The 21055-nt window shown below is 37.5% G+C and overlaps 1 protein-coding gene across 1 annotated transcript in view; it reads left to right on the forward strand.

The window, feature by feature from the left end:
- The first annotated feature begins 2549 nt into the window (after window positions 1-2549).
- The window catches only part of LOC122810574 (class I histocompatibility antigen, F10 alpha chain-like), a 597999-nt gene continuing 579493 nt past the window's right edge, over window positions 2550-21055 (forward strand). Inside the window, exon 1 of the mRNA XM_044082153.1 lies at window positions 2550-2832. Within this exon, the coding sequence (XP_043938088.1) occupies window positions 2550-2832 (283 nt within the window). The remainder of the gene's footprint in view (window positions 2833-21055) is intronic.

The following is a 21055-nucleotide window of genomic DNA, read 5'->3' on the forward strand; positions in this document are numbered from 1 at the left end:
GTTCAGGGAGTTATTGGAGGATTAGGGTTAGGAAAGGGGTTGTTTTAGTTTTAGAGAGGAATTAGGAGGTATTGGAAGGTTAGGGCAGTGAAGCACTTTTTGAAAGGCATACCCAACCCGAGGCTTCCAAGAGGAAGAAAGAAAGCAGCTTTTGACCTCTAGTTTGCATTTAAAAAAAATCACCTTACTACCTTTTGAGCTATCTGCTTCTGCACCTCTAAAGGTACTTTTCTAGAAAACATTATTCCTATTAGCAATCACTTCTGCTAGGAGGATATCTGAATTGCAAGCCCTCGTGTGCAAGGAGCCTTTCCTGTAGTTCCATAAATGAGATGACTTTTTGTACTAACTCTCCCTTATGCCAAAACATCATTATAGAAATAGTTATGAACCAAGCTATTCAAGTTCTATTTTTCCTTCTTAGTCTACAAAATAAGGAGGACAGAATCTTGTCCTCCTTGGATGTGCATACACAGTTGAGTGCTACTTAGACAGTACTAATTTTTTTAGAAATTCAGATTAACTGTTTACCTCATTTGCAGAAACCAAGCAAAGATCGACAGTTACAAAGCAAATGATTTCAAAGTGACTAGCACATTGCATTAACTTTTGCTATAAAACTCATGCAAAAGACCTAGAAAAAAGGTCAGACCTCTTTCAATAAGGGTCAATGCAGCTACTGTGGCCTTCTTGAAAAGGGTTAGTGCTCAGGACATCCTAGAAGCAGTCATCTGTTCCACTTTTCATACCTTTTTTAAACACCATAGACAAAGTGATATCTGGGACTAGTGCTGGTTTTGCCTCTGTTGTCCTGAAGGTCATGTTTCCTTCTACTGCCAACACTGAGTCTGCTACCCACCTTGATTGGAAAACCTTCGGGATTCTTCACTATAAGTCATGATTGCAGCAGTAACACACAGAGCAAACAGTACGGTTGTGTATGCAGCTTACCATAATTGTAATTGATTGTGTGAAAACTGTTGCACTCCTGTTTCCTTCCCTCTTCCTTACTGTTGCAGTGGGATCATGAGGTGGGCAGGGTTGGTACCCATATACCCCCTTTCCCTCTTCATTCATGTACTTTTCTGCCATCTTTTTGTTCAGGTTTCCTAAGGAGGGCTTATATTCTGTATGTCACAGGTTATATCACTGACTAAGACAGACCAGCAAACCCGGAATTAGGCATGATGTGCCAATGTTTTCCTATGGTGTATGGACATTTTAATGAGTGCTGGAGCCCCCTTAAACCTTCCCAAAAATACTTGCATTACTTTGACCAATTATTATGTGTAAAACAAAAGTATCTTTATTTTGTTGTGCTTGTATTACTATGTAACTGCAAGGACTAATTACAGATGCTGATTGACTAAATTTCACAGACTACTTAGTTAACATTACTGTCTGTATAACTGCAGTGTTAAATTAAATTGCAGTATAGTTAAAACAAGTTAATCTGTAAACAACAGTTAGACTGTAGTGAATCCTTAAAACGTTAATATGTCTGACACTGCAGATGATTAAGGCTAAGATATGTTAGAAGGCCACTCCCTGAAGAATTTTATGGTGCTTTTATTATTGGGTAAATTGATGCCATACCTGTCAATACTCCCTGGTTTCATACAACATCCCAGATTTTGCCTCATGTTTTAGTTTTATCCACATCAAATTTTTGGTTTTCTGGTAAATCACCGAAGATTACAGAATGTCAATAATGCCAGCTTCATATTTCCTTTTCTTCAGAAAATGCATGTTGATGCAAAACATGTTGGTCTATTAACTTTGTAAATTAGAGCAATATTTAATAACCATCCATGGTTTTGGGCCTTTGTCTACTGGCTTTCTCCATAATTCTTAGCAAGGAAGTTGAGAGGTATGGCACATGCTGTTAGTACAAATGCTGTGTTACTTTTAGAGAGTCAGCATATTACTTTTGTGCTTTTATTACTGGGTATGTGCATAATTTATACAAATGTTGTGTTACTTTCATAAAGTCATATCCTCTGACACAGTCTATGCATGACATCTGAGTGATCACTGTTAGTTGAGCCCTGGAAAGTCTGTCTGTCAAATAAACTGTAATGACATCTGCATAGAAATTCCAAGGGATGACTATTGACTAATTATCAAAAAGCAAAATTCATCTGGGGCAATTGTATCATCGTGAGGGATTACTGGGGTGGAACTACTCAGCAGTCCTGTCTGTGAAGACCAGTACAGTTCATAGTCTATTATGCACTTTTGTCTAAAAAGCAACTTTGCCTTGGGTTTTTATTTTGGGACTTGCAAAACATGGGAAACTATTTAGTAGGAAAACAAAGTGTCAGGTATGCTGAGGTTCAGTGATGTTACAATGAATTGTGTGCAGATTGCAAGAACCAACTTGACTTGCTAACTGTGCCCATTTTTACTAAACATCAACAGTGTATTACAGATATGAATTGGTGAGTGGGAGATGCTTTTTTATGTATAACACGCTCTGTTATGACTAGTAAAGTACCTGGCTTGTTAAATGTATCAATGTTGGCATCGCGGCCTGTTCCCTCACTGACATGTCTTTTCTCTTTGCAGGTAGGAGTCATTCATTACGTTATTTCTACACGGGGATATCTGGTACCTCAAATTTTCCAGAGTTTGTGACAACAGGCTATGTGGATGATGTTGAAATTGATCGCTATGACAGTGTGATTCAAAGAGACGTACCCGTGGCCCATTGGATGAAGGAGAATGAGGGTCAGGATTACTGGGATGGACAAACAGAGACCCTTAAAGGCTGGCAGCAGACATTCAAAGCAAATGTGAAAATTGTGATGGATCGTACCAATCAGACTACTGGTGAGTGATCACAGCTTTTTCCCACAGACCCTCAAGCAGCAGTAAGTAACTGACACACACACATACAAGCACACATTCTTTAATCAGCATACATTGGTAGGCTGGGGATTTCTCCAGCCCCAACCTTTAAAAATGGGTGTCTTGATAAATAATGTATGTCTGACTGCCAGATGTTATGAACAGTATATAAACTTGGAAACATCACCCATAATATGTGAAATAACAATAACTGCAACACACATTATGTCTGATGGTTTTCACTCTTATACTCTTAGAACTGATGACACTTTTTAAAACACTTATTTTACATTCATTTAGAAACTTGAAATAATGGTGATGTTCATGTTAACCTGAATTTTCTAAAGAGTGGGAAATCTTTAACTTTAATTAATGGCATATTTTTTAAACTAATTTCCAACTAATTTCCACTGTTCTCTGGGAGATGCATGCAGCTTTATAGGTACAGGTATAATTAGTTGTCATATTCAGGACCACATGGCAGCTACTGTCTCTCTGCCCATTCAAGACTAATAAAGGATGGGGGAGTACAAAAATTCCCCTCGCCTTGCATTGGTTCAGTTTTGTAGTCCCAAGTACACCACTCCTATATGTTATAAATTTCACCCCATCATGATACCCTTTAAAGGAAAACATGTATGAGTGGAGCATAGAATTCCCTTTCATCACCTGGTATACATTGAAAGTCACCAAATTATCTTTTGGTGAATGCTGTTTCTCCAGATTCATCCTAACCAAATCAATATTTGCTGAAAGGTAAACATATGCTAATATTAAATGACTGCAGGCAACTTTTGCAAGGGATGGAATATGTCTTCCTGCATCCCAAGCCTCCATTTAAATATTATTGCTCAAATGGAAGAAACCTTACTTTAAAGGTTCCAAGGTTTCCCCATTTTCCTAAAATTGTGCAACTCTCTTTTTCTTTTTTGTAATCTGTCTTAAAATACATATGTGTTCTCTTCAACTGCAGCATGGATCCCATAAGGCACATGCTACCTTCCCAAAAGCCTGCAGACAATTCACCCAAGTATATAACTCTTTGGGACTTAGGGCTGGGGTAACCAGTGTCCCTATATGCTGACAGGGATTTGTCTATTTGTATACACAAGAATCTAATTTAACATAATCTAAGGTCACTTGTAAATATTTCTCTTTAGTTCTTTCTCCTCAATTGCATACTTTTAGGCTGCTGATGTGTCTGCTGCTACTAGACACTTGCCTGAAGTGTAAAAAAGTTGTCATATTTTTGGAGACGTAGTGATAGGCACTGGACGCATAGCAGTATACTAACCAGTGCATAGTTTGAAGTTGCAATAAATGGTTTATGGTCATTTTCTTCAACTACCAGAGGTTTTCCGTGACATACATTCATGAAGCTTCTCATAATCAAAAACTGCATCCACTGTCTATTTTGTATTTGAGTATATTTTCTGTCACTGTCTCTGCATGTGAAGTTGCAGAAAATCACACACAGTTGTATTCTGAAGCAACACTACTAGTAAGCCAGCTGTTAATTTATCGTATAATGCCTTCTCTGATTTATCCACTCCCTCAATAATAACTAACTGCATTATATTTATTCTCCCCTTGCTTCTCCCCTGCTCTGTTGACCACATCTAATACTTTCTCTGCCTACTCCAAAAATGATCACTTTGCTTGTACTCACATGAGTGTGTTGCTCTCTACTTTACTGCACTCTATCTCAACTTAACATATTCTGCTAATTTTTCTTAGAGTCTGGATAATTGATCTACTGTTGCAATATTGTTGTTGTTTTAATTATATGCCTGATCTTGTCAATTGTATTCTCAACATCTTTTATTTTGATTTTGATGATATTCTATATATGTGATGATATTTACTTACAGATATCTTTTTATTTATGTGCAAAATTGTTTTTGAAACTTTTCTCCCTATGTCTCCGCTGAAATGGAGTAACTTTATCTGCATAGTTGGACCAACCTAGAAAACAAATGCCAATAAATAAAGACTTTTTTCTTAACCTGACTACTTGTGAACTGATTCCCTTCCATTCCATCTCATACGTTTGGTTCCAGTGTTTCACTTTCATCTCTTTCAGTTTAATTCTGCAGGCTCTTTGTATTTTTTTTTTTTTTTTGCCCTGTGGTTCTGGTACCTCCTCTATTACTCTTAACTTCTCTGAAGTTATGTGCAGTGATGCAGATAATGTGTCACATATCTAAGAAACGTCAGCTATTTCCAAATTAATACTTTTGTTTATATAGCTCCAGTTTCAGAATTCCACTTTTTTTTACTTTTCTTCTATCACAAGTGGATTGACTAACCTATCCAACTCAGTCTTCCTTATTATTCCCATTTCTGTTAGAGAATTTAGCATGGTTTCTAGCATAACCTTTAGCAACTGGCACTTTCCTTACTGGGTTTCTTCTCAATGGCTTAACACTGCTCTTCAGTGGAATGTTACAGTGACCCTGGAAGTGGCCAGCTTCTTTAGACATTTCCCTGTATTCTTGTAGTAATGCAACACAATATCATGTACTTTATTTTTTCCTCTTTTTACTTATTGAATTACTAGTTGCTACAATGCTGTTTATCAGTTCAAGGCTGTTGGAGGTATTTAGTTCAAGGAAAGGATATCAGTATTGTTCAGCCATAGGATAGGCTGTTTGTCATTCTTTTGCTAGCATAAGCAATGCTATAGTGCACGGAGTACTGAGATTACACTCTGATATCTCAAAACAGATAGACATGTTAGTGCTTCTCTAGTACAAGACTCAATTGTACCAGTGCTTAAGAGTGCTTAACAAAAGTTTTCTTTCTTTATATCTGGTAATATGTGGAGCAGATAAAGCTCCATGCAGAACAAAAAAATTAGGTCTTGAGGTGAATTTCCTGGTATTCATGTCTCAACCACATAATATGCTGGTTATGATCAGAAACCTGATCATAATCCTCTGTTTTATATAGCTTTCTTTCCTGACAATGCTAATTGTACAAACTCCATTTCTGGAAATGGGATTTTCATTTTAAGTCCACCTTTTGACCCTATTGACATGAATCTTCACCTGTTTACCTTGCCTTTTTTAAGTCTTTCATCAGTAAAAGATTCACTTGTGCTTAAGCATGCATGCTTTATACCATTTGCCTTTTATTAATGTCCAAATGAGTTATCTATTTTTCTGTGGCATTTCTTTTTATTTAGGTGCCTCCATGAAGAAATGTTTTCCTTATTCAGTTCCTGGTTTCTTTGTAAAGCATCATTTTGCAAAGGAACATTCTTCTACATATTTTGAAGTCTTTGACAAAATTTAGGTGAATGTGTATTCACTCATATCCTGACTCAACCCTTGGACTCAGGTAATTGGTTTATGCAAACTGTCTTCCGCACCTGCATAATCATCAAAGGATTTCAATTCCATTTTTACATTTTCTGATGTTTGACAAATTGTAAGTACTTTTTCTAAATATGGATCCAATTCTTTAAGGAAATACATTTTCACTTCCTTGTTCTTTGCTTCTTACTCTTTGTATTAAATCATACAATATACTAAAACTGCAGGCTAAAATTAAGAATTTTAGATTATTAATAAACTGTAAATTTGCTCACCATTTTTCCGCTTGTTATAAGTATCATACCATTTTTGTGGTACAACAGTCGTCAGACCTGGCCATCTCAATTGTAGTAAATTTATCTTTTGTTCTGCAAAAAAAAAAAAAAAAAAAAAACATGTTATAGAAATCTAATGTGCCTCAGCTTGCAACTGCAAGTACCATACAGTTCTTCAGGCAGTCCAACAGAATATGGGACCAGTACCAGGGTCAACAACAGCAGCAGGGGTACTACGAGGGGAATGGGTGACGACAGTTTCACCAAATAAACCAAACAACCACACACATATCAACACAGTACAACAACAGATAAATTTAAACTATGAATTGGATGATTTTTCAAATGACATTAGTGGTGATTCACATCATGGAACACATTTTGGCATGCCAAGACATTTAGATTTAGAACAGAGTTCAATTGTGGAACTATTTTATAATGAAGAGATTAATAACAGCAATAGCAACATATTTTTGGATATGAACAGTACCAATGAGGTTCTAAGTTCAGGTATGATGTTACACAATGTTGAATCTCACATACCTGAATCTAGTTGTACTATAATACAAAATGGTGGTTTTTCAATATATAATTGCACTGAAAATGAGTTACCACTGAATTATGCTACCTTGTTTAAAAAAAGGTTTTACTTTTATTCCTACTTTTAGGTACAACATTGGGAAAATTTTAATTAATTTTAGATTATATATAAGACTGTTGAATTTAAAAATGTTTTTTGTCAATAATGCCAGCCCTAATACAGGTGAATGTTTGTTAACATTACAATGATCTAGTACTTTTATACCCCCACAAAACCCCATGGTACATATATTTGAGTTGTTATGTGAAACACAGATACTTAGATGTGTCAAGGGGGAAAAAATATCCCAGGACAACTTGACCATGGGAGAAAGATTCTGTTTGAAGGAATTAATTTCCATAGATAAATATAGGGTAATGAAACCAAATAAAGGTGGTGGGGTTGTGGTTATGTCCAGTATGGCTTATTCGAGCAAAATGGCCCAAATGTTAAGTAATAATTCTACATATGAGAAGGTTTCTAGGTTTGAGGTATATAGAGCATATACTAAATTAGACTGGCAGTTGCATGAACTACTAATGAATGATTACTAGATAAGGATGAGTATGATTATTTAATGGTAGAGTTACCTATTACACCATCCATTTTTGGCATCCCGAAAATCCACAAGGATGTGAACAACCCACCTTTTAGACCAATAGCTTCAGCAAAAGAATCTAAAACAGAGGCTATGGTTCATTTGTGGATTTTCATTGTAAAATTGTTTTGAACCAGTTACCTCATATTTTAAAAGATTCTTGGCACTGTCTTGATGTTATTAGGCGATTGAAAACAGATGTTAATGTGATTATGGTTACAATAGATGTAGTAAATTTGTTTTCGGTCATACCATACAGTATAGGATTGGAAATGTTTGAGGCTTGCTTATTTAGATATGGGAATGTGCATACAGTGAAGCGTAGATTGATTGTGGAACTTATGGAAATGGTATTATTAAATAATTTAATTTTATTTGAAGGTGAGTACAATAAACAGAGTACAGGGGTAGCTATGGGTGCCAGATGCGCACCCATATATGCCAATTTGGTTTTAGCACAATGGGAAACACAGTCCATTTTTTCCTCTGATTTCATGTCCAAAATAGCACTTTATCTACGCTTTTTGGACGATATATTAATTTTTTGGAAGGGAACTAGAGAAGAAATTCAGGATTTTGTTGAGCTTTTGGGTACAACGACCACATTTCTTAAATTTACAAGTAAGATTCATGACAAAAGGTGTGATTACCTTGACATATTATTGTATGAGGATCATGATAGTCTTGAATCTAGTATTTTTTGTAAGAAGACTTATTCCAACTCATTCTTACAGTATGACAGTTGCCATCCCCATTTTCAAAAGAAGAATATAGTGAAGGGACAGATGGTAAGATTATCTAGACTTGTGAGTGATGACAAAGTTTTCCATGATGAAATGGGGAAATTAATGAATATGTTTAGTGACAGGGGATATCCCCTGGACATACTGAGTAAAGTAAGAAATGAGGTGATGGAAAAAAGGAAAAGTGTTTATAAGCCTATACTTAAAAATGGATTGAGTGCTGAAACATTACATACTGATAAGAAAAAGAAAACAGATGCTTTAGTACTCCCTTTCAGTGAAACAGCAGCAAGATTGTAACTATAGTACAGAAACATGGCTTAGTGTTTTTAAGAATAAGGAATAACTCATCGATGTAATTGGTTGTAACCCTGAGATAAAGTATAGCAGAGGCATGAATTTGAAAGAACTAGTGGAGGTGGATATTAATGCCAGTATGTACAAAATGTCTAAAATGAGTAAATATGGAACAATGTAGCATTTGTAAATTTATCAACGATGGGCCCTATGTTGCAGTTCAAATTATAGGAGAACTGTTAAATGCCCTGGATATTGCAATTGCAATACTAAGATGGTTGTTTACATTGCAACATGTACAAGTTGTCCAACTTATTACATTGGGAAGACCATCATAAAGCTTAGGTTACGGATTTTAGAACATGTAAGGGACATTAAAAAAAAAACAGTGAGTTCATTATATCTTCACAGCCAGAAGTGTATGAATTTTAAAAAATTCTTATTTTTTTGTGATCGATAGAGTTCCCAATAACACAAAAGGAGGCGACGAAAAGAATTTATTGGAAGAAAAAGAATGCTTGTGGCAATTGAGATTGGACGCTTCCAGTTCACTGGAATTAATGAACATATTTCCATTTCCAGCATACTGAAACACAAATCACAGTGCATTTAATGAATTTTACATTGGGCTGATATTTTACACAATCTTACACTATTATATATATGTAGTTAATTAATTTTTAGTATTTTATATATATGAATTTAGATCAATTTTTTATATATTAGATTGCTATTTTTTATATATATATTAGATTGCTATTTATATATATATATATATATATATATATATATATATATATATATATATATATATTTACTTATGTATATTTAATTAGTTATTCAACAATTGGTACATATTTACATATGTTGTTCACAAATATTTATTCCATTATAATATCTATATGTATATAGCTATAGTTATTGTTATCATATTGAAAGTAGTTCCACTTTATGTACGTACTTTGCATACATGATTGGTTAAAGTTTCCTATTGGTTTTAATATAAGGGCGTTGTGATTCTTACCTATTTAAGAAAGACATTTTTAATTAAATTATACTCTGATGATGTCCAGTATGGAGAGTGGATGAAAGCGCTTAGTAGAAATTGTTTATTCATTTGTTTTTAACTAGTTCAATAAACGGGACCTTTCACGGAACTGGTCGGCTCTTTGTTTTATTAGTTGGTTGGTTCGTTGTGTCAGTTCTTCAGAAATCTTTTTTTCTCATCTAGGGCAGATTCAGAAAACTTTACCACACTGTCGTATGCAAATGTATGTGATGAGCAGTGATGTACAGTGTGTGTGTGTGTGTGTGTGTTTGTGATTCACAAAAAAACAAAAAAAACAAAAACAGCTTCAGAATGTGGCCAGGTCAAATTATGTGCCCCGTTGTAGTGTATTTTAATGACTATAATGAAGTGCTGTGTATGATAATGAGGCAAAATAAGATGGAGGAGTGATTCAGAGATGTTTAAATGCTGCTTGATGGAGCTGTGCCTGCTTTATATTTAAACTCAGCTATTTTCCCATGTTCAGAAAGAGTAGATTGCAGAGCACTGTAGTAAATATCAATGCAGCAGCAATGCCCGATTATGTGCGACATCACCTTGGAGGAGCAGGATTATCTAACCACGTTTAATATTTCATGCCCTCCATGACACCAGCATAATGGACCAGTACCATTTGGACAAAGACACCATGCAACAAATCATGTACCTTTGACAGCCTCATCTGTAGCCCTACGACAATTGTGGAGTACATAATCCTAGTAGATACAAAAGAATATACAAGTTTGATAATCAACTCCAAACCTCATGGGTGTTACCTCCCACCTTCAGCCTACTTTAGTAAGAACCTGGAACCATGGATTTGCACTTTCCAGCTATATCTGTAGCCAACTTGGTTAAAATGAGCATCCTGAGACAATGTAGCATTTGTATATTCTTTACAGACAACCACGTAGTAATTAAACAAACTGACACAGTGTCTGAGACCTGTAAATATATAAATTATTAGAGGCAAAGCTCTCATATAAAGCATGACAAACAGGTTATCAGTAACACACAGAACCACGCTATACCCATCACACACAATACAGACCAAACACATAAACCTGAATATGCTGAGGCACTTAAAAGTAGCATACTTAACCATAAAGGCCTCCTAAACGTAACCTAAGAAATAATTACACTCGGCCAACTCACAAACACTCAGCTCAGGCAGCATCCACCATGCAGCATGCATCTAAGACTCACAGTGTCATTATCCAAAACCCCATAAAGCACACTTCCTCACAATCTAAAATCCTAGTCATAGGTGACTCCATAGTGAGACACACTGATGCACCCCCCACCAGGATGAGTAAGGAGAGTGTCATGTTCATCTGCTTATCAGATGCCAGGATTCACCTTATCATGCATGCAGTCAAGTCACTGTACTACAAATACACATATGTTTATGACATAGTCATAGAATATCTGTGAGTAAATGATTACAGACATACCTCCCTGTACTGTTATGAAGAGGGACATGATGGATCTCTCAGATTTGTGCCTGAGGCTGATATGAACCTAGTCTTGAGCAGGGCTTTACCACCATCAATAATGATGACACAACATGAATGAAAGATTATTGTTTCATCAATTAGCTTAGCTTGTGTTGTCATTCAAAGGGTGTAGAACATATATTAGTCTGGGAGGAGATGGTAGACAGCCCTAACTGCTGTGCCAAGGATGGCTTGCACTTATTTCCCCAAGGCGTTTGTATATTGTCTAAAACCTTGCCCACCCATATTGTGCCTTTTTAGGCAATGTCAGTCATCAAAAGCTGCCACCTTAACCAAACAATCCCTATAATATAAAGGTATTGCTGCTCAATGCTAGGAACCTCAACAAAAAAAAAATCCACTCCCTACAGCCACTGTTTACTCTGGAATGCATCAATATATACAACTGCCACAGAGAAATGGTTAAAGATTATTGAGAACACACCATCAGTGCAAGGTTTCAACACCCGAAATGCATTCAGGCCCACTGCACTAGATAAAGCATTAAAGGCATCAATGTCTGTATATTCATAAACCAAAATCTTATCACCATGTTCATGAGACAGGATAATGACCTGGAGTTCTTCCATGTCCAACTTACATTAACAAAACCTCTTATCACATTATAGCTGGTGACAGAACTTCCTCTATGCTCTCCTGGCCCATACCTCCTATGTGACTAGTATGGAGTCTCTATGCATTAGGCCAGAAACCATTTTCCTAGGGAACTTCAACTACCCCTCCATCAACTGGGAAACTGATACATCCAATAACGTATTTCCAGAGATCTCTGGGCTTCATAAATACAGACTCTTTGAACCACTTAGTTTGCACCCCAGTTAGTGAATACAAATCTTGGACTTTGCCCTCACCAATATGGGACAGCTATGTTCCCCACCAGCTGTAACTTTCTCCCTAGTCAAATCAGACCATAAATCAGTTACATACAACATAAGGCTAAAGCCAGAACCATTTCCAAATGTCTCAGTATTCAGAAATTATGCAAAGGCTGATCTGCTAAAAGCAAGTTATGACCTGGCTAAATTCAACATCCTCCTCTAGTCTGATCACCCCGCTGCTATGCAGAGTCCATAGTGTTAAATTCTATGTATATATGAATAGGCACATGGATGCACCTATCCCCTTCTGAAGTAAATTTGGTGGAAGCCAAATATTAAAAGAATCTACAATAAAAGACAAAAACTCATTGCACAAAGTAATAAATGTAAGTCTGAATATGTCAAAAACACTCTTGCTAAACTTAACAAGGCATTCCGGTCCCTGATCAGCTCAACCAAAGCTTGGTATGAGGTAAAAATAGCCACCCAAACAAACATAAAGTCTTCTTTAACTATATTACAAACTTCAGAAACAAAGTCCAGCACTGTACAGTGCTATTAATAAATGATATCACATACTCAGACCATGAGGACATAGCCAGTCTACTAGTGGATACATTTAGCTTTGACTTTATCCACCTCTTTCCTCCTACATTTGTGGATCAGATACCAACATTTACATCCCCCAGTCTACAAAGAACAAGTCTACAAATCACTTTTCAAGGCTAAAAACACTGCTTCTATGGGGCCAGATAACATACCAGGTTGCCTACTGGCCAACCTGAAATAGGACCTGTCAAACCCCATAGAAAGGCTATTCTATATCAGCCCCCAAACAGGCTTTCTCTGCTGGATGAATGAAGGTCAGCAACAGTCTGTACAAAGTTGGTGAGTGAATAGACCTAAGTAATTATAGACCCCTATGACTGACCAGCCTCATCTGTAAGGCTATGGAGAGGATCATTATGGAAATAATAAATACGGACCTAGCTAACTTAGAAACCTTTGATCCAAGCCAGTTCATTTTTGTCAAGGGTGATCCTGCCTCAACCTGGTCGACTTCTTTGAAAAGGTTACTGAAACAATACATGAAAGAAAATCAATACACATCCATATCTAAACCTCGCAAACATATTCAGCACCATTCCACAATCAGGTATTGTTGATATCTACCAGGTAAATGTTAATCCCTATGTGACACATTGGATAGCAAATTGGCTTACAAACAGAGCACAGGAAAATAGGGTAGATGACTCTACCTCCTCCAAAAGATCTGTCACTAGTGGTGTACCCCAGGGTTCAGTGCTTGGGCCATTCCTCTTTGGCATTTACTTCTAAGAGGTCAAAGCTAATGTTAAGTGTTGATGGCTGATCAAGTTTGCAGATAACTGTAGACATGTTGCCATCACAAACTCTCCAAAGGAAACCAAGATGCTCAAAGGAGACCTTTTTCAAACAAATAGCTGGTGCCATAACCATGGACTAAATCTAAATGCCAAAAAAAAGTATAATAGTGTCTTTCAGCAAGTATGATGTCCTGTGTAACTATGACATTGACAGCACACTCCTGAAATTTGATCCAGTAGTTAAGGACCAGGGAACCTATGTAGACAACATACTGCCCTTCAGTCACCATTTACCCAGTACTGTAAGAAAGCCCTTTTTAATTGCACAGCTTAGTAGTAAGGGTATGGTGTCCAGGTCCAGGGATATGATTATTTCACTGTATTCAACACTTATTAGGCCAATCATTGAATATAATGTCCCCTTTAGCATGTACTTGAACAAATATGTATCATATACAGGACACTGAGGGGAGATCTCTACCTCATGTACAGAGTCTCAACAGACCCTATCCTCTAAGATGTACTGCACATCTGAAAGTCCAGTGATGGCATAAACACATGCTCAAGTGACCTTAATGTCTTGTACAATGTAAATAGAACATGTTGAGGGGATAGATATTTATCAAACAGAATACCACTTCTTTTGAATTTTCTTTTTCTCTCTACATAAAGCAAAGTACAATATTCAGATGTAAACTAGATGACTATATGGGAAAACAGAAATTATAACCAACAAAAGGATGCCACTGGCGAAAGAAACAAGTCCAATAAAACTGGAACTCTTGTAGTTTATTGAGAAACTCAGTTAAAATAACATAAACGCCTTATATAAAATGTTTGCGTTTTCGTCCACATAAATAAGACTTCCTCAGATGCTTATCTTGAAACATATAAAAAAATGTTTTATATATTCCCTCCAAAACCAAAAAAAACAATGAATTTAAAATTCCAATTAGGAAATAAACCAATGATCAGTCGCGTATTTAAATGACCTCATGAATATTCAATTATTATTCATTCCCATCGTGAAACTGTTTAAGTTACTCTAACTTTCTTAACCCTTCTGTGTAATGATTTATAAGGTTTACCAACATTATATAAAATTTCAAATTACAATAAATAACCACATTATTTAAAAAAAACTATAAATATACTTTAAAAGCAAAAAAGTGCATGAACTGTTTTTTCAAATTTCTTTTTATCACAACATTACAGGCAACAGTGCCATCTTCAGTCCACAAAGAATATTACATTTATTGAACACAATTCAAAGTTTAGCAGCCCTCAGTTTTAGAAGTGGCAAAATAGAAATAAAAACAGAAATTATCCCTGGTTTGATACGTCTGTCCCTTATGAACAGGGATGATATGTAAATGTTCTGCCCCTGATCTGGGTTATTTATGCTCACATGGAGGCAGTACTACCTTTAAGTGTGGCCAGAACTCCTCCATATTTTGTAAGTGGTTGGGTCAATGGTCCACAACCTTTTGCCATATGTTCCTCTGCCACCGCTTCTGCTTTGTGTGTAGCAGCATGGATCATATCCATGACCTTGCAACAGACCATGTCAAAGCTGTAATCCTGACAACAAGCGCATTAACATTTCTGAAAATGTTAACCCAGGCAAGTTTGCAGAAGGGATAGTCAGTGGTATGCATGGCTAACAGCCATCAACCATGGAGATTGAGAGTCCGTAGAAACACCTAATTTATCACATCTGTTAATTTTAGTTTGCAGTTAGATGTTGATATCTACCAGATTCCGCATTTTCTTTTTCTTACTGACCTGTTTAGTGGCACAGTTCTGTTGATATTGAAATTTGTAGAATTAAAGGAGAACCACACCCACATACTCAAAAAAACACGTTTATTTCACCATGGTTTGGTGTTTCCTACATTTTAACACCACTCTGGGACTATTTAGTGTTTTTTAGATATTTTTATATGTAATTTGCTAGTCTGACCACATGGGGTCTTGGCATATTGAAATAATTCTGATTTGTTTAGTCTGCCTCAAAGTATCCCAGAATGCATTGTTTGTCTCAAAAAAGTTGCATCATGTCTGCCACTTTTCCCCCAAAGCTCCTGTCACTGCACTGATTTTCAGGCATTCACTGCTGTGTTGTAGTCACCTACTTTTGGTTAACATTTTATCCCTTTTCAATAACTACTTCAAACACAAGCATTGCAAATGCCACAGAACAGAACTGAAAGTGCATTTTATTACTCTTTCTTCTTAGAAATGCTAACTTGATTTCTTTTGTTAAGTCTGAATTCTAGTTCTTCAAGGTATCACCCCTCCCCCTTCACACCTACCTTCCCTAGCTGTCAAAGAGCTACAGGTAATTTGACCCATTATCTGCATGTGATAGACAGGTCACAGCAGGTGACCAGACTAATGTACTGTTTTCTTGTCAGCCATTCCTTCCTTACAATGGGACACTTTTTTGTTGCACTCCTGTCAAATTTAGGTCCAAGCTCCATAGCACTGGAAATAATCACTGCTTTGCAAAGCATCAAACTCCCAGTTTTTTTTTTCCTTCCAGTGTGGTTAAATAGCTAACAAATGATAGACTATACACATGATATATTTCATGGACTTGCATGACAGCAGTCACATTTTTTTTTAATTGTTAATTTAAGACAATTATGGTATTGCATACTTCATGTAATCTTATGTAGTGTTGTCGATTAATTGTGACAAGACATCTGCTTCCTATGTAAAAAGATGCAACTAATGTCTATGCATGGTCATTTCAAAATTATGCTGTGTTTTTGCAGCTGTTACTGTACTTTTGCCTGTACGTCCTCACTGTACTTTGTCACATATCGATAGGACTCTTCAGAAAAGTGAGATTATACTTTGACATTTTTGCTGCACTATCAAAGTTCCAGCAACGGCCAATTTTGTGTTCCAAACACAGTTAGAAATACACAATCACAACCCAAATCAACTACATATACTCCATCATGGTTTACTCAGAGTTTCGCCAGTTAGTATGCATTGTCTTACTACATATTTAGCTTTCATTCCACTGGTACTTTTCCGTTATCAGGGCAACAGGTATAATGAGCAGTTGTAATGTTAGCACATGGTGGAAATGGTCACATCGCTGACGCTTTTGTACCTTTTAATTAATAGAATGCAGCATTATTTACCGTGGATATTAGAAAAAAAATCTTAACACTAATGTGTGAGAGACCCTTTCGATCTGGAACAGTGAGGAGCATGCACTTTTTAAGACTCGGAGTGAGGTACGTTTAAGTCATATGCATTACACAAGAAGTAGATGACTTTGTTGTCAGAGAAAGGGCGCAGATCCTAGTACCAAAGCCTAGGGGCGACGCAAGTCTCACATCCCACTCTCAGGGATACATTTGGCAGTTTTCTACCTCGCTGTCGCTGATTAACCTAGCCCAGCAAGCGAACTGACTAGAGGCAAAAAGGAAGTTGCTTGCCTTAATGTTTCTTATTTCGGCCGTTTAGTGACAACAGTGAAAGAATGGCCTCACAACTTTTAACCAGAAGAATAATACTAAGCTTATCTATCTATTCTTTAACTGGAATGTGCCTGTCACACACTTGTGAGTAACTTATATAATAAACTGACACATAATTTAAGTACTGCATGCTTGTGTTTTCTGAAAGTCTAGGAAGTTTCAAGTATCTGGAAGTTGCTGTCTTATGCTGTGTATGCGAAAACTTCACCCCTGTGATTAAATTCCAGGGCCCACAGTTTTACAAGTGTCATTTAGGCATAACGAAATAAAGTGGCAGGAAGGGAAGGATTTTGTTTTTGTGCGAGGATACTTGCAAATCGTGTTTAGTTTACTGCACTTACATTTGCAATTAAGAGAAACCAGATTGGTGTGGTTTGTTAAGGGGAAGATTTCATATACACATCAGTGCCAGCGGTGTGGTCATTTCCACTGCGTTCTAACATGGCAACTGCTGATTATACCTGTTGCCCCGATAACGGAAAAGTACCCATTCCACTACATCCATTTACAAATAATTATGAACTCTCTCCATTTTTCTATAAATACACACCCTCAACTAATTAATACTCTTAAATATGCTTTTTCTGTTCCTTTCCCTTTTTAGAACTCCACAAAACCAATGCAGGCCCACATGAACACTTCCATGGCAAGCATTAAAAAGACCAACATCAATTTAATTTCACTCAACCAGACGCTTGTTGCAACTTCATTCACTTACTCTGGAAATAGTGACCAGCTTCCACTAAATGCCTCACCAGTATGATGTGGACTGTACTGGTCATATACATCTGTCAAAAATGGACACTCTTACATGGTACATTGGCGCTGTCATAATAGATCCAACATGCACATCGACCATTACCTACAAATAGGCAGATATTCCTATGGCTCCCCCGCCAACATGCATATGCCAATTGCTTTCCATCAGGCTTAAGGTGTGGTACCTATGAAGCAAAACAGCAGGTGTTCAAGCACCATTAAAGTGTACTTCTGCAGACAGACAACTGTTTACTGAGTAACAATCTTAACCGACGTCTAGTGTCACGTTACCATTCTCTCCTTATGAGACAATTATAACTGTTTTACATACTGCTTGCTGACCAGTCTAGTGACTTCTTTTGCTTTTGTCAGTAGAAATACATTACAATCCATGATCTGATCACAGGTCAATCTTTTAACCTTTCATTTCCTGCAGCTCAGACAAGCAATATGCATCCACTGATACAGAGGACAATTACTGCAATGTGTGCTTCACCCTGAAGTGACTCTGTACTTAGTAGCGACGAGTTCAATTGTGCATACAATCCTGTCATGCAGTTGTAAACATTTTTTAAATACTGCACCAACAACATGCTTGCCATTTTATGTGAGAAGTAGCTTAGTTTTGCAGTGTTTAATGATAAAAAACCATGACACACTGGTTGCCATAGGTGCTTCTTTTTATAACTATCAATCGATGTCTTCACCTAATTTCTTTAGAGCCCATTACTGTCTGCATTTTGCAATAATCTGGAGTCTCAACATTTTGTACAATTTACCATGGAGGGAGAAGTAGTCTTAGCATCACACTTCTGCAGCTATAATATACACACACACACACACACACACACGCGCACACACATGCCGCACACACACGCACACACACACACACACACACACACACACACACACACACACACACACACACACACACTTGCCCCTTGCATGCATTCACACACACACACACAAACAAACTTGCCTACATTCAAACACACACACACACACACACACACACACACACACACACTTGCCCCTGCCTGCATTCACACACACACACACACACACACACACACACACACACACACACACACACACACACACACACTTGCCCCTGCCTGCATTCACACACACACACACACACACACACACACACACACACACACACACACACACACACACACACACACACACTTGCCCCCTGGTTGCATTCACACACACACACTTGCCCCCTGCTTGCATGCACACACACACACACACACACACACACACACACACACACACACGCACACGCAGACACACACACACACACACACACACACGCACACACACACACACACACACACACACACACACACACACACACACACACACACACACACACACACACACACACACACACTTGCCCCTGCCTGCATTCACACACACACACACACACACACACACACACACACACACACACACACACACACACACACACACACACACACTTGCCCCTGTCTGCATTCACACACACAAACACACACACACACACACACACACACACACACTTGCCTCCTGTCTGCATTCACAAACACACACTTGCCCCCTGCTTGTATTCACATACACGCGGAGCGGATCATCGGGACCTCATTAAGGGCATTGGCAACCTCCTAACTTGATCCCAGACAGTTTAGATGCACAGTTGTGCATGCAGTGTGATCCAAGGCAGAGTTTATTTCTGTCCATTTTTCAATTGCTTGCGGTGATGACACACAGTATAGACATTCACGTGATGTGGGCATCATTGTGCATTGACCACAAAAGCATCATGTCATGTCTGATAGATTGTTGTAATCAGAGTTGGCCACAGAAGGACTATGTCACATCTGACAGACTGTTGTAATCAGGGTCCACAGACTGTTCTATCTCACTGCTGCTGCACAAACGCTGTCGCTTCATTGGTTCTTCGGGTCTGTATGTTGGCTCAAATTGATAACCCTGTCTTGCACTCCTTTGTCCATGTACTGCCATGATGGCTGTTATAATGTAGGAGAGAATAAACAGCCAAATAAATTAGTCAGAATTGGCCCAGCAGATCAAAAAAAGATTTAACCTTCCATAGTATGTCAGGCTCGTCTACATCCATATATACAACAAACTGCCATAAAATCCAGCACTATCGCTGAATATGCCACTTACTTATGCGACAGAGGTTTGTCTTCGCTAATGGGTATTAAAGTAAGCTATAACTAGGTACAACGTAAGTCACGGACTGACATTAGCAAAAAGCGGCTTGCCTTCGTAAATGGGTAGTAAAGTAAGTTTAACTAGATACAAAGTAAGGCATGTGTTGACATTAGCAAATTTGCAGTTCTGCTTCACAAATGGGTAGTAAAGTAAGTTTAACTAGATACAACGCAAGGCATGAGTTGACATTAGCAAATTAGCGTATCTGCTTTACAAATGGGTAGTAAATTAAGCTTTAACTAGATACAACGCAAGGCATGTGTTGACATTAGCAAACTAGTGGCTCGGCCTCGCATATGGGTAGTAAAGTAAGCTAGAACTATATTCAAAGTAAGGCATGTACTGACGTGGAAAGAGGAATGCAAGTTGAAGCAGCAGACCGGAAGCCTTGTCCCAGCATAGGCCTTAATAATCCTTATACAACTAGTATCCTACTAGGGCATGTAGTCTGCTGTATTTGTGTCTGACACCTATCTGTATCAACAGTCTTCAGGTAAATGCCAGGCATGCATTAGTACTGAGCACGTTTCCCATAAAACAAGCACAGGACTGCAAGTGAACAACAACACAATAGCAATGTTACAAAGGTTGTGACTAATGATCTATATGGAGGTGGAGGGTTCACAACACTAAAATAGTATTGAACTTTACTATGCATATGACCTAAGGGGTGTGTCTTCCTTTTACCTTAACAATTCTGTAAGCTGCGGATTCATTACACTTGCAATGTACCCTAATACACATATGGCAAATGCACTTGATAGTACTGATAAACTAACATTCCTTCTAGGCCTCTGGGTAAAGAGTACTGAAAAAGCTGCCATACTACAAAGGAATGGCTTTCTAAGAAGTAACACTTACCTTATACAAGCAGTCTTTTTAAGTGGAAAGTTTGATGGAAAAGCTCCCTTAGTGTAGGATTCATTCTTCAGTTAGAAGTGTTTTCTTTTGTACTGTGATGATGCTCTAGGATTCTCGTTGCATTTATTTTGCATAGATTAACCCCTCTGGGTGGCATTATTAAGCTAAATAAGAATCATCTGACTATTGTTTCTGAATTGCTCAGTTTGTGTGATGAGTAAACTTGGTAAACATTGTGCATAATTCTACATGCTGCAGTGCACTCGCTTAAGCCTCTGTGGGCAGCTCAGTGCACAATCTGGGCAGCCTATTATTTTACA

This window comes from Protopterus annectens, chromosome 9.part0, assembly GCF_019279795.1.
Source record: "Protopterus annectens isolate FY-2018-M chromosome 9.part0, PAN1.0, whole genome shotgun sequence".
NCBI classification, from domain to species: domain Eukaryota; kingdom Metazoa; phylum Chordata; order Ceratodontiformes; family Protopteridae; genus Protopterus; species Protopterus annectens.